This window comes from Caretta caretta, chromosome 8, assembly GCF_965140235.1.
Source record: "Caretta caretta isolate rCarCar2 chromosome 8, rCarCar1.hap1, whole genome shotgun sequence".
NCBI classification, from domain to species: domain Eukaryota; kingdom Metazoa; phylum Chordata; order Testudines; family Cheloniidae; genus Caretta; species Caretta caretta.
This window is the reverse complement of record NC_134213.1, coordinates 46,647,521-46,661,856: the sequence shown is the minus strand read 5'-3', so window position 1 is coordinate 46,661,856 and position 14,336 is coordinate 46,647,521. Positions and strand designations below refer to the sequence as shown.

The following is a 14,336-nucleotide window of genomic DNA, read 5'->3' as shown; positions in this document are numbered from 1 at the left end:
TGATTCTCTGGCAGCTATAATTCCTTCTCTAAATTCAGGGGGTTGGTTTTTGGCCCTTGACCAATACGCTCATCCTACAGAAGGTTCCTGCATTTTGTGGTAGGTGAGGATCGTTTTCAGTATCAGGTGTTCTTGTTCGGCTCTGAAGGTTTTCAAAAGTTCTATCGGTGATGGCTGTTGACCTGCATAGTCAGGCAATCGTACTCCCCTACCTCGATGACTGACTGCTCAAGGGTTAGTCGTACCAAGAGGTGTCATCTGCCACAGCTAAATGCTTTCCCTGTTCTTAGACTTGGGTCTGCAGTTGAATGTGGAAAACTGTACACCAGCTCCTGTTCAGAACCTACAATTTATAGGAGCATACTTGGATTCTTTAGCAGCCAGAGCCTTCCTTCCCATGGACAGATTTGTGACATTATCAGACCTTTTCAGAGTTATTGCAGGGAGCCCCCAGACTTCATTTTGAAACTGTCTTCAATTCCCTGTTCACATGGCAGTTTGCACCTTTGTGACAGAACATGCGAGATTACAGCTTTGCTGTTGCCGGGGTGGCTCAGATCAGCTTACCCGCCAAACACACACAGCGTGGACAAAAAGGTGTCAGTTCCCCAGCAGGTGACTCATTCCCCAGACTGGTGGAACATTCATTGCAATGGTAGGGGCAGGGATTCCTTTTCTTCAGTGGACACCAGCAGTAACCATAACCATGGATATATCTCTGTTAGGATGGGGGCACATCTAAGTTCCCTGTAAGCTGCGTGGCTGCGCATTTGCTCAAGGAACCTACCCAGGGACCTGCTGCTGCTGGGGCGCCCCTCCTCCAACTCAGCCTGCGGCCTGGACCAGCCGGGGTGCCCAGGCCTGCCAGGGTGGTGTGGCCAGATTGGGCCCAGGCACAGCTGTTGTGGCCTGACCCAGGCACAGCCGGGGCAGCGTGGCCTGGGCCAACCCTCTCCCAGCCTGGACCAGCTGTGGGAGGGCTGCCTATTCTGCAGCCCCAGAGCTCCCATGCTGCTGCAGGGAGAGAGAGCTGGGGAGGAGTCGTCCGTCCGTCCCCCTCTCCCTCCCCTCCCCCCCGCCATAGCCCTGGAGCACTCTCCTGCATCCCGAAGCCCTCTGCCCCAGCCCAGAGTCCCCTCCCACACTCTGAACCCCCAGCCCCACCCCCACCACATGAATTTTGTTATGTGCACCAATACGAAGGTGATGTGTGACACATCACCTTCCTTTTGGTGCACATAAAATTCATTCTGCATGTGGGTGGGAAAAATTAGAGGGAACACTGGGGCACACGTGGTGCTCTCACAATACAGGGCAAATGGTCACCCAAGAAACCATCCTTCATTTCAACTTACTGGAGCTCAAAGCAGTCAGAGTACGTGCCTTCATTTTCTGCCTCTCATCAGGCACAGATCTATCAGGGTTATGATGGACAACATGGCCTGCATGTTCTAAATCATTTGGCAGGGAGGAACAAGATCTTTCCTTCGGTCCCGAAGCAATAAGGTATTGGAACTGGTACATAAAACATCACAAAGGAATCCCAGCAATGTATCTTCCATGCAGACAAAACATCAAGGAGAAAAATACCTGCTGAGAGCATCCGCCAAGACTATGAGTGGGAGCTGAATCTCCAGAACCTGGTTGACATTTTTCAGATTTGGGGATTTCCAGAAGTGGATGTTTTAACAACAGCTACAAAAAGAAAATGCCACCTGTTTTATTCAAGGGGGAGTTTAGGTCCCAAGCCTCTGAGGGATGCGTTTGATCCTCAGAATGGTTAACAAAATCAAACAGAAGAGGATCGGAGTCATTCTAAGCCCTGATGTGGTCAAGGCAAGCATGGTTTACTTACCTGTTTCATCTAGCTCACTGTATGATGACAAATCTCCCAATCACACCTCAGCTCCTTTCTCAGGACTGTTGCATCCCAATCTGAGCATTCTTCACCTCAAGGCGTGGCTCCTTGATGGCTCATAGGGCTAGAGCTGTTCTGTTTTGCAGAGGTACCGCACATATTAAATAGTAGGAAAGATACTACCAAAAATACTTGCCTTCACAAGTGGAGACTGTTTAGTCACTGGTGTGAACTCCAGGAGATAGTCCCACATTCTGCCCCACTCCTCTTTTTCTAGAGTACCTGCTCCATCTAAAGAAAACAGGGCTGTAACTTAGTTCTCTCAAGATTTTTCTGGCAGCTTTTAACAGCCTTTCATACAACTATTGAGGGGTTCTGCCTGTTTGCTCAGCCAACAACTGCAAGGTTCATGGAAGGCCTGGGAAATCTCTTTCCACCAGTGAAAGTCTATACTCCTGTTTGGAAACTTTAATTTGGTTCTTAAGTCTTATAAATTCTCCCTCTAACTGATGGCAACCTGCTCCTTATCAAATTTCTCTATGAAAACAGGCTTCCTGGTTGCTATTACCTCGGCCCGCAGAGTCAGAGAGATGGGGCCTTAATGGCAAATCCTCCTTTCACAGTTTTCTACAAGGATGAGGTTTCCTTACATCTGCATTCCAGGTTCCTTCCTAAAGTGTCTTCTGAGTTTCATCTGAATCAGATCATTTACCTGACAGTGTTCTTTCAGAAACCTCAAGTCCATTGTGGAGACTGCTCCATACTCTAGATGTCAGAAGAGCGTTATCCTTCTGTGTATGTAGGACTAAACCAGGGGTGGCCAAGCTGTGGTTCTGGAGCCACATGCGGCTCTTCTGAAGTTAATATGTGGCTCCTTGTATAGGCACAGATTCTGGGGCTGGAGCTACAGGTGCCAACTTTCCAGTGTGCCAGGGGTGCTCGCTGCTCAGCCTCTGGCTCTGCCCCCACTCCACCCATTCCTGACCCTTCCCCTGAGCCTACAGTGCCCTTGCTCCTCCCCGCCCCCAGGCTCCTGATCGGGAGGTGTAGGGAGGGAGGAAGAGGTGCTGATGATCAGTGGGGCTGCCAGTGGGTGGGAGGAGCTGGGAGTGGGGTAGGGGAGCTGATGGGGGCTGCTGACTTATTACTGTGGCTCTTTGGCAATGTACATCCGTAAATTCTGGCTCCTTCTCAGGCCCAGGTTGGCCACCCTTGGACTAAACCATTTAGTAACTCCACTAACTGTTGGTTTAGTTTGCAAACAGATTAAAAGGCTCTGCTCTTTCTACCCAAAGGCTTTCAAAATGGATTTCTGGGTACATACAACTTGTTACACTGCTGTCAACATCTCAACCTCCTATTGGGGTGTCAGCTAACTCAACAAGATGACAATCTACATCTACTTAAAAATGTCCCTGTCGCTAAAGTCTGCAGAGCTGCTACATGGTCTTCGGCACATACCTTCTCCAGACGCTCTGCCTTAATCGATGCCTCCAGATCTGATGCAGCAGTTGGCAATGCATTTCTTTCCTCTGTAATTGACTTGACTCTGAAGCTCCCACCACCTGATGGGGCTACTGCTCCATCTGAAGTTGAGCACTCATAGGGACAGTACTTAAAGGTTACTCACTCTGTGCAGTAACTGTTATGTAGCTCACGAAAGCTTATGCTCAAATAAATTTGTTAATCTCTAAGGTGCCACAAGTACTCCTTTTCTTTTTGCGAATACAGACTAACACGGCTGCTACTCTGAAACCTGTTAGTTTTTGAGATGTGTCCCCCTCTGGGTGCTCCATTACCCATCCTCCTTTCCTTCTTCAAAGTCTCCTTCTGAGACACAGCAATGGAGAAGGAACTGAAGGCGGTTCACCCATACAGCCTGATCTAGCCTCAGCATGGGGCTTGAGGAAGTCAGTAGCGTGTGCACAGGCTGAATGGACACTGCTAATGAAAATCTCTAATTGAAGACGCATAGGGCACATGTTTACCTAAAGTTGGAGCTTTGATAGGGAGACACATCTCAAACTACAGTTACTGCACAGAGTGAGTAACCTCTTTCCCTGTCATGTGGAGTAATTGCATGCAGGGAAGGACAGCCATGTGCTTCGATGTTCTTAGGTTGCAAGTAGATAGTTTTGCAAGCTAGTTTTTTTCCATTGTAATAGCAGCCTTAATAGAATGGGTCATTTGTGGTTGTCCTTATAAGTGATGCATTTGGGTTAAACCACAAGTGATGCATGTGGGCTAAACTGCTGTTAATTTTTCTCCAGATGCCAGAAATGGATCTTAAGGCCTTTGGAAGCGGCATTGATGTTAAACCAGGAACTCCACCAGTTACTGGTAGAAGCACCACTCCAACCTCCAGTCCTTTCCGGTAAATGAGCCTTTTTAAGCCCAGAATTTCATATAAAATCAGTTCTGTATTAAGTATTGTAACTAGCTGTTTGCTCATGCATGAGCAATCAATTCTTTGAAAGAGATGAATGTTAATGGGGATGAGGGGGAAGGCTATGAATACTTCAAAATGATAACGCTTAAACAATCAACTAGCTTAGCACAGCAGAAGCAGCATTACAGTATGTCATCAGGTCTGCTAACGGTTATGCCAGAAGGGTACTACCCCGAAACATGAAGTTTATTTTTTTTAATTTGTGAATGAAATTGAAATATAACTGAACAGTTTTTAGAAGTGATTCCTGGGAGCGTAGTGGTGAAAAGACTTTGGGATGGCACTGTGATAGGTTTTAGAAGTTATTCTGTTTAAGGGTAGAAGTCTTACCTGCACTGAAGATTGTAGTCATTACCTAGGGCATAAACTAAAGCCTTTCTTAAAACCCCATGCCTTAGAAAGTAAACCTAGTGACAGCAACTCTGATGGAGTCTTATGCTTCAGTGCAGGATTTACAAACTGTTCTTAAACTCTGAAATTAGTATATAGACTGGCTTGCAGGTTTATTTGGCTGATATACGAAAAAGTGTAGCAGATTTTGCAGGAAAATTTAGTAACATTGAGATGTATGTTGCCGGCACACAACTTTTTGAGACGGCTCACAATGCTACCTGAGGGAAAAGCCTTTAATAGAGTAGAAAAGGCTAGAAAACCAGACACACTGTAATCCTCTATGGCTACTAGGAGTTAGTGAAAAATCTGAAGTACTTTGTAGGAGTTTTTATTGGCCATCTGAACAATTGAATTTAAGAAATCCTACACTAATTGGTATTGCATCAGGCCAGAGATTTCAAAAGTAGCAAAAGGAGAGGATCCTCTTTATTTCATACTAATCTTCCGGTATGTGAAAATTTGGAGATTCATAAAAACCAGTAGGATTTTTGGCTCCTTCAACATACAGGGGATGAAGATTGCAATGACTTCAGATTCTACCTCTCCATTACACTTCCAGGAGAGGAAGAGGTTTTGGTTCTGGAAAGGGTTTGTTTTTTTCCCCAGTTACTGGGGCCTGAAATAGATTGTATTGTAACCCAGACTGACTTCATGTGGAGTTAAGGAGAAGAGTGTATTTTCAGAAACTGAGGTGGCAATGACTTGCAGGCACTAAAAAGTTTTTAAAAACCCACAATGCAGACATAGAGCTAGAACGTTCTGAAGATTTCAGAGGAATGTAAACATACATTGCCTATGAAGACTACAAATGAATTGTAATTCAAATTCACTTTTGCACAATGTGGACATCTCACCTGTATCAGCCCTTAGTGTTTTGTGAGCTTTATTTTAACAGGAGGTTATATTTCTGTGAGCTGATCCATTTGACTTGACTGTGGTTTTCCCCCTAAATACAACGTAAGAGCTCAGGTGGATCCCGAATGTTATGTCAATTGGTGAACATCCTCAAAGCATTTTTGTATTGACATGTTCTGATTGTGTCCTTGAAATAAGTATATCTTAGTCCCAAGCATTCACATAATCTAATGTTACTAGTGTTAACGCTGGCATGTGCTAGTACCTACATCTTTGCTGAATGTATGGCCTGTAAGGGCAGAAGTCTGGTTCTGAATGGGGCCCACTTAGTCTCAATGTACCCTTAATATCTAACTACTTGGATTTTTTTTAAATAGTCTCAAATCATTTCTAGGGTTTTTTTTGTTGTTTAATATTGTGGCTATACAGGTTCTGAATGCATCAACACATGTTGGTACATTGCTTGTTGACATCAAGATAGCTGAAATTTAGTGGGCAGGTAATTAACCTTATATATAGTCTCTTCTTCGCTTCCAAAATCCCTGTTTGGTTTCAGTCACTGAAGCTTAATGTTCTATTAGATGACAATAATTGTGTTAAGATTCTTATGTACAGAATCAGTTGTCTGGGAATGTTTTAGGGTTTTGTGCGAAGAGCATTTCTGCTTTCTTTTTTTGTATAACACATAAGGTAATTTGTTTTTATTCAGAAATAAAAAAAATTGTGATTACAGTACTGATTCATTGCCTGTATCTTTGTAATTGTCTATCCTTACTCATCTGACAGACCCTGCAGTTCTGAAGCAGACAAAACTCCCATTGAGAGGCTTGGGAGTTTTGACTGCATCAAGGCTAGAAATGTATGTATATTATTGCATAGTTACATACTGAATTGGGAAATGCCAAAGCTAAGTGCGTATGCACACACTTGTTCTTCCCCCTGTATGTGTGCATTTAAGATGGTCTTCAATTATATTGTATTAAATACAGTACTTCCATAATTTTTTCCTAGAAGTTTAGGAGTCTAATGTTCAGCATCATGTTAGTAATCTTTTTGTCTTATACTTACACAATTATTGATTTAATAGTTCATGTGTATCCTAAGATTCTAGGGGAAAATGTGTGTAGTACTGTGTTTGAGCATGTGCCTACTAAATTAAAAGCATTCAGTGATGAAGGCTTAAAGTGCAACTTTAATTTTGACATTTCTGATTTTTATTGAATAATTCCAGTTTCTGTTCAACCAGCTTTTTAATATTATTTCCTGAAACCTTCTGATAGAGGGGAGAGATTCTCAATGGATTTTCAGTTCCCTGCTTAGCTTAAGGTCTGTTCAGCAAGATAAAAACTGGTTGTTTTATACAAAGGAGAAAATACTAGCTACACAGTGTTCTCAGATATGCAAATTAAACCATCTAAATCTGAGCAGCTTCTTTCCACTATGGTAATTGGACTGAAAATTTTGTACCTTCTGTAGTTAGAAAATGGACTGTTTGAGTTGACAATATCCCTTGACGTGTACTACTTCAGTGTTTAATACAGATTTTGAATGGAAATTCCAATTTTTCATTGCAAGAAGATTTTGATGGGGTGAGGAGGGAGAAAATATTAAAGAGCATCAGTCTTCATGACACCAATATTCTGATGGGTTGCAAAGAAAAAGGCAGTTAAAGTGTAAAATCAGCAATCAGGAAATATTTGAGAAATTACTGAAATGCCTGTCCCATGCACTTTATGGTCTGCTACAGAGATCCCTTCTCTTGCACACCTTAGCAGATCCCGAGGTATATTGATGAAGGGCCTCGGGCCTACTCATCTTCATTGGGCCAGCGTGCAGTTGGGGCAGATGAGCTGGAAGATTCCAGAGAGCCACCGAGTCGTAATAATTTAAACTTGTTCAGGTTGAAAATTGTAGGAATAAATTGACTTAAACTAATAACAATTCGGGTGACTTAGTTTAGCTGTGCGCGCGCACACGCGCTGCATCAGTGCTCATGTAGTAATCTTAACAAAAATATATTGCGCATGTTTAATACATGATATTTAAAGCAAATCAAACCCCATTTCCTCATGATCGAGACCATGCACTACTCCTCAGTGAAGGCTGTTGCACTCTCAAAAAATCAACTTTCAAACTTCATCTGTTTTGGCTTCGCTGTTCAAAATGTTACAGAAAAAAATTGTAATGGAGGGACATGGTTTTTCTTCTCACAAAAACTAAAAAAATGCATCCCACACCTGGAAAACTTCAGCCTGAAAACAAAAGAAATCTATGAGCAAGAGAGGGGGTCAGAATGGAAACAATTAGGGAGCATCAACTGTCCTGCATGTGTGCTTGGTGCATGTCACAGGTCCTGGTGCTGAAAAGCTTAGGATCTGAATCAGACAATACAAAGGGAGTGGAATGGGCAAAAAAAGGGGGGGGGGGGAGCCTGGCCCCACACAGCAAACAAGGGGGCCTAGCCATACACAGCAAACAGTCTTGCTTACTGAGTCTGAGATCGTTTATGGTGGGGGCACCAGGTAAAGTCTGTGACCAAAACACTTACTTTCCTTCTGTGTTCTGTTGCTCATTTTGTTCAGTAATTCTGACTCTCAACTGTTTCCCCTTGGGGTTGCCATGTTAACTTGCTACCGTTCTGGCTTCATTTGCCTTGAGGATCCTAATGGTAGTTGCTAGGGAGTATCTGATGGTAGTTTTCCTTTGAGCTCAGATTTCAGCTTGGAAGTGCTAATTACAAAAGCATCCTTGTGGTGATAGCAATGTCTTGATTCTAATTGGTGTTGGTTTCTTTTCAAGGGCCGCTTCTGCAAGTCCTAACAACCAGTCCAATAAAATGAACAGCATTGTCTACCAGAAGCAGTTTCAGTCAGCAGCTGCTGCTGTGAGAATGACACAGCCATTTCCTGCACAATTCGCTCCCCAGGTGGGAAACTGATGGCTTCCTGAAAGCAAACTTGCTTTTCTACACCTCAGTTAATCCTGTGACTTTATAACTCTACTCACCTGTGGGCTCTGTTTTTATTTTGATGGGTTAAAAGTATAAGCCCTCAATTTATAAAGAATGTTGTTTATCAAGCAACTGAATTCAAGTTAAAGCAGACTTGTCTTCAGCCTTGCAAGTTAATGCAGGTTTTCTGGTGTTTCATGCATTTTAATTTTCAGGGACATCTGCGCATCTGAAAGTGAGGCACTTAATAGCACTAGGTTGAGTAGTTCTAGTACAGGTAGGTGCCTTGCAGGCTTCCCCACACAGCTCCAGATAACCTCATTTCTATACACCCTACTAGAGGGGGATTGGGGGACTCCGTATCTCCGAAGGGTCCCAGTGCATATTTAAGATTCTAAAAACTTCAGCAGATTCCTAGTCGTTTGTCTGAGATGCAGTTCTGAAGTGATCCAAAGTATGATTTTTTTTCAAATATTCCAGTGAACACCTAAAAAAGGTAACTGTTCCAGATTATAACTGGATATCGTTGAGCCACTAGAGAGAAAATGATATATGCTGTGGATAAGTACTCTTTGGGATTCGTCTGTTTGGTTTCAGTGTTTGACTTAAGGATCTGCGTGTCTGGGTTTTTTTGATTGAAGGGTTCACTAAATGCTGCCAGATGCAGGGAGAACTCTTTCTCACTAGTGATGCCCTTAGGTGCTGCCTTGCTAGGGTTTGTAACATGTCTTAATTTGGGGGGGGTATTTTTCCCCTTTTTTTAGTAGAATTTTGAGTTGAGTGCAACTTTAAGCACAACAGCATCATCTTGGGGGTTCTGTTTTTCCTGGAGTCCAAGCATGGCCTGTTTTAACAGAGAAAAAAAATCCCCCTACTTTCTTGGCATTAGTTTAATGGCAGAGCAGGCATGTTTTTCCCCCTCTAAGGAAAAGCCAACATATGATCTGGTTGGCAGTTTTCTAATGGCTAAATGTTTTTTTGTTGTTGTTGTTTTTCCCCCACTTAGATCCTCTCTCAGCCTAACCTGATCCCTCCATTGGTAAGAGCCCCACATACTAACACCTTCCCAGCGCCTGTTCAGAGGCCGCCAATGGCACTGGCTAGTCAGATGCCACCTCAGCTGACCACAGGCCTTATGAGCCACCCTCGTTTACAGCATGTGGCCAGAGGTCCTTGTGTATCACTATCTGGAGTCAGAGGCAATCAGGCCCAGGCTACGATGAAGGCTGAACAAGACGTAAAGGTTAGTATTTTGAACAGCGGTGCTGTTAACACCAGTTCAGTCTTGACAGCTCATAGGGCAAGAATGTGTCTATGAACCATGTCTTAAGAAGCCTCTGGACCCTTAACTGCTTTATCCAGGCCTTTAATGTCTTAGTACAGACTAAAAACTAAAACTAGCCCCCCCCCCCCCCTTTTTTTTTTTTTTTTTAAAGAATTGCAACTATGGCAGCAGGCTTCCATTCTCAGGTGGTTTTGTGACCAATGGCTCCATAAAACCATTATCATTCTTGAGGGAAATCTGAAGTTTAGGCTTCAGGAGACTGCATCTTTTGAATGAGATGTAAAACCCAAGGTCTCTTAAACCTTTTTTTGGGCAGGGGGATGTAGCCAGATGAGCCCCTAGTGTACTGGCCAACTTCCAGTTTTGGTGATGTGGCCAAAATATATTTTACCTGTAGTTTTAACTGGATATACTGTTTCTCAGTTCCTGTTATAAACTGTTTAAACAGCTGGCATATTCCACCCAAGAGGTGGCTGCATTTCAGTAGTAGATTATGTGAATCATACATATTATATATATATATACACACAAAAACTTGTAAAGCACTTTGGGACCCTTCATGATGAGGCAAGATATTATTTCCTGAAGCAGATGCAATGGCACAGGGAGTCTGTGTGGGGACACCGTAAGATTATAATACACTTTACACATCTGCCTGTATTCTGCAGAATCAGTTACCAATGTGGATAGCGCTTCGTCGAAAGGAACTCTTCTTCAGTTGTGTTGCCACTTTCAGTGTCTGGGTGTAGAAGTAATGTAACAAGCTTTTCAAAAAAAAATTAGGCATTTGGGGAGATGTTACTTTCACTGCCCTTCACTTAAATTGTAGATATTTTTAGTTTGTAAATAATTACTTGTTAGGGATACAGCTACTCCAAACTTCTAACGAATTAGACTTAATGTTATCCGTAATTGATTAGTTCTTAATCCATCTATAAAATTTGATCCTTAATTAGGCCAGTCACATCTGAGTTTACCATCAAAAGACAGCAAGCATAAATCTTACATAGTCTTGTTTTCTGTACCTCCCCATATGCATTCTTTAAATTATTTCACATTCATTCCTTGTCACTTGTGATTAAAGCATTCAGACATCCTGATTTAGCTAACAGACAAATCTGCACAGAGGAGTTTAAGTCCGCATGCTGCTTCATTTAAAATGCAACTATTTCCACAGTCTGTTGGTCCATCACTAATAAATATTAATGTTTGTTGTATTAATTGCATGAAAAGTTGGTTAGTCATTACAGTAGAGTAGACTGGGGGCTGGGATTCTCGGATTGTTTTCCAATTCTTACACCGAGGGAAGGCAATCTCTCTCTGCCCCATCTATAAAATCGATAGAATACCTATCCATGGGAGTATTGAGGCTTAATTCATGTTCCAAGTGCTTTGGTGTCCTGCTTATAAATGCATAGCATTCTTGATAGCATATTACTTTTCTGTTGTACAGTGGACTTGCCTGCAGAGGGCCTGAGGAGTGCAACTCCTACTGGAGTTGAGTGGCACTTCCATGAGCAGTCCCTTGACTTTAGTGGGCTTTTGTATGAGTGCTGCTCAGTGTGACGAAGGGTTATATAATCATGCCATTAGTCGGCATAGTACTATTCCTTACAGAGAAAGGAGCAAGGGTAAAGTTGCAGTTTGCACCATGTAACCAAGTGGCTTAAATTACATACCTTGCAAGCCTGGGAAAATGGCGGTAACTGAGTCTATCGCTGTAGCGCTGTTAATGCAGACTCTCTAAGCCAACGGCAGAGAACTCTCGCACTGATTTAATTGCTCCAGCCCACGCGAGCGGCGGTAGCTGTGTCAGTTGGAAGAAGCTCCCCTGCTGTCCACAGTAAGCTGGTAATTTAATGTCGCTCAGGATGGTGGCTTGTTCATACCCCGGAGCGACATAGCTTATACTGACTTAAGCTGTAGTGTGTATATAGCCTGAGAGAAACTCAACCTAGGCAGCAGCTTCTGTGTATTGTGAGGGGTGTGGGGAGAATTTGAATCAGGATATTGTGGCTATATTGGCACTGTAGACTTTCTGAAATTCTCCCACTGTTGCTCTAGTGACAGTGGGATGGTTGGTGTAGGCCAGTTGCCAATGTTTTTGCCACGATCACATAACCGTGCTCAGAACAAGTCTAGAGGATGCAATGGCAAAAAGCTGGCAGCTGGTCTGCACTTGTACAACCCTTGTTAGTACTGACAGAGTCACAACAGTGCTAGAGCAAGTAGGTGACAATATCAAAGTCCCCAGCGTCAAACAAGGCTGGAAGGGTAGGGGGGTGTACTAGGAGCCCTTACATTAAGGGCTTGCATGTTGTTATGATGTCTAACACTTATTTATAATTGAAGATTTTTTTTGCAGTTTTCACAGTTTCTAAACATTCCCTAAAAATAGATCTTGGACTTAAAGTTAGTGGGATCTAGGTCAGCAAAATGTTTCCAAGTGTACCCAGATGGGAAAGGTGTTTAGAAATAGCTGCAGGAAGGGCAAGGGAAGATTGGGCATAACACTACACTTAATTTTTATATTGAGAAGCATTTTCAAGCCCAGGGTGCCTGGGGAAGAAACTAAAAGCAACAAGATGTTGCCCTTTGGGGAGATCATGATCGATCTGATTGGTTATGAAACTTTTTAAAATGTAACTCCTACAAGAAATAAATATCTTTAGCTTAACGTTCTATCAGTAAATGTGTGTTTTCCCTTCTTTAAGGCGAAGCAGAGAGCAGAGGTTCTTCAGTCCACACACAGGTTTTTCTCTGAGCAGCAACAACCGAGCAAACCAATAGGAGGCAAAGCTCAAAAAGTGGACGAAAGTGGAAGCAAACCCGCTGAGGCAATGACGGACTCCTCAGGGGTCTGTCAGGACAAAGTGGAGGAAAAGCCTGCCCCTGCACCTGCTGTCACCACAAAACCTGTTAGAACTGGACCAATCAAACCTCAGGCAATCAAGACAGAAGAAACAAAATCTTAAAGGCTGTGTTTCTATGATGCTGGGGGGATGGGGGGCAACAGCGTGAACCTGTAGCCCAAAGGGCAAAACAGTAGTCTTCTATCCCTTCATGGCTCCAAACAGTATAAAGGAAGATAGATGCTACTGGCATTGACAGACATAAACAGCTGCAAGTCCAATAATGCTCTGTCTCTTTGGGCTTGCAGCTTCTCTAATATAGCATGAAGTCTGCTTTTGGTGGAGTGTATGTGCGTATATTGACATACACATCTATATGCCATCCAGATACATAATGGGAAATAGCACAGCAGGGGAGAAGATGGCTGAAGAACTGGGAGGGTGAACACTTTTATTCATGCTCTGCTGTTCTTCGGCTGCTATTTCATCTTTTATAAGCTGTCACTCTCCGATCGTGCAGTCTGAAGACAGTGCTGGACAGAGTAAGGTGTGTTTATTTTTACTTTTTTTAGTGACTTGAGAGGCTGCTGTTTCGCAATAAAAAAATGGGAATTAATATAATTGGCAAGTCACATAGAGTAGTTTATCCTTCACCACATGGCATCTAAAGTAATAGAACACAATTAGTGACATCAACATTGTGTCAAATTTCCCTGAAAAGGCAGTGTTTGACTGCTGTTGCTTTTGTTTGATATGATGATGTACTTAGATCACGACAGTAAAGTGTCGCTTGGCACACAGGCTACTCTCTATACCCACACCGCCTCAGACATTCACCCCTTGGATTTAAAAGCCTAATTGCATTAATAGTCAAATGAGTTCTGTTCACCTCTGTTTGGCTATCCGTATATGAAGCCAGTAGTCTTTAACCAGTTTCCAGCTTTTGTCTGTGTAGAGCAATGAGCACTTAGAACTGTGCTGCTAGATTAAAGAGAAACTTTATCAGAGTAAAGAGAACCTTATCTTAAAAAGGTGCATTGTTAGGTCAGAGCTGCATCGCACCTCCTTGCCCACTGTGTGCTGGAAAGTAGAATCAAGTCAAATAATGCCTTTTTAATTGTATCCTCTATTATAGCTGTAGGACAGTACTGTATGATACTTCTGTGAATGTAAGATATCTTGTACCTGCTTATGATATGTAGTAGTGACTGTGCTATACCAGAGCTGTTTTTAATAATGTTTTTTTCCAGACAATGATTGAGAAGCTAATAAAAGGCACCAGGTACCACATCAATAACAGAATTTGCTGTTTTTTTCTGGGATTTTTTGTTTTTTTACTTTCTGGAAGGAAGTATGCTGAAAGTCTAATGTGTATAATTTTGTTCAGATGACTGCAGAAGCTGGAAAGGCTGTTGCTGCTATTGATGCCTAGTGAATCGCTATTGGTTATCTTTTTATATAAATATATATATAATTTGAATTTTTGGAAACTTTAGCTGTGATGTCAACTTTGGAAAAAAGTATCCCACTTGTACTGTGAGTTGGCATTGTACAGAAATTAACAGCCATATTGGTCTAGAAATGTTCAACTTAATTTTTTTTCCATTTGTACAGGGGTAATACTGTATTAAATATGTAAGGTCTTATTTACATGGGTTTGATTACAGAAACTAATAAAATATTCTCTAAATAAA

General features: G+C 42.5%; 1 protein-coding gene across 18 annotated transcripts in view; it reads left to right on the top strand.

Annotated features, from left to right (window-relative positions):
• Positions 1–14,336, top strand: part of PRRC2C (proline rich coiled-coil 2C) — a 117,282-nt gene extending 102,946 nt beyond the window's left edge. For 13 of the 18 annotated variants that reach the window (XM_048862309.2, XM_048862323.2, XM_048862305.2 and 10 more), the window contains 4 exons: positions 4,129–4,232; positions 8,355–8,481; positions 9,512–9,748; positions 12,505–14,336. In XM_048862309.2, the coding sequence (XP_048718266.2) occupies positions 4,129–4,232; positions 8,355–8,481; positions 9,512–9,748; positions 12,505–12,765 (729 nt within the window). In that variant the 3' untranslated portion in view covers positions 12,766–14,336. The remainder of the gene's footprint in view (positions 1–4,128; positions 4,233–8,354; positions 8,482–9,511; positions 9,749–12,504) is intronic. The other 5 variants (XM_048862320.2, XM_048862324.2, XM_048862316.2 and 2 more) reach the window with 2 other exon arrangements.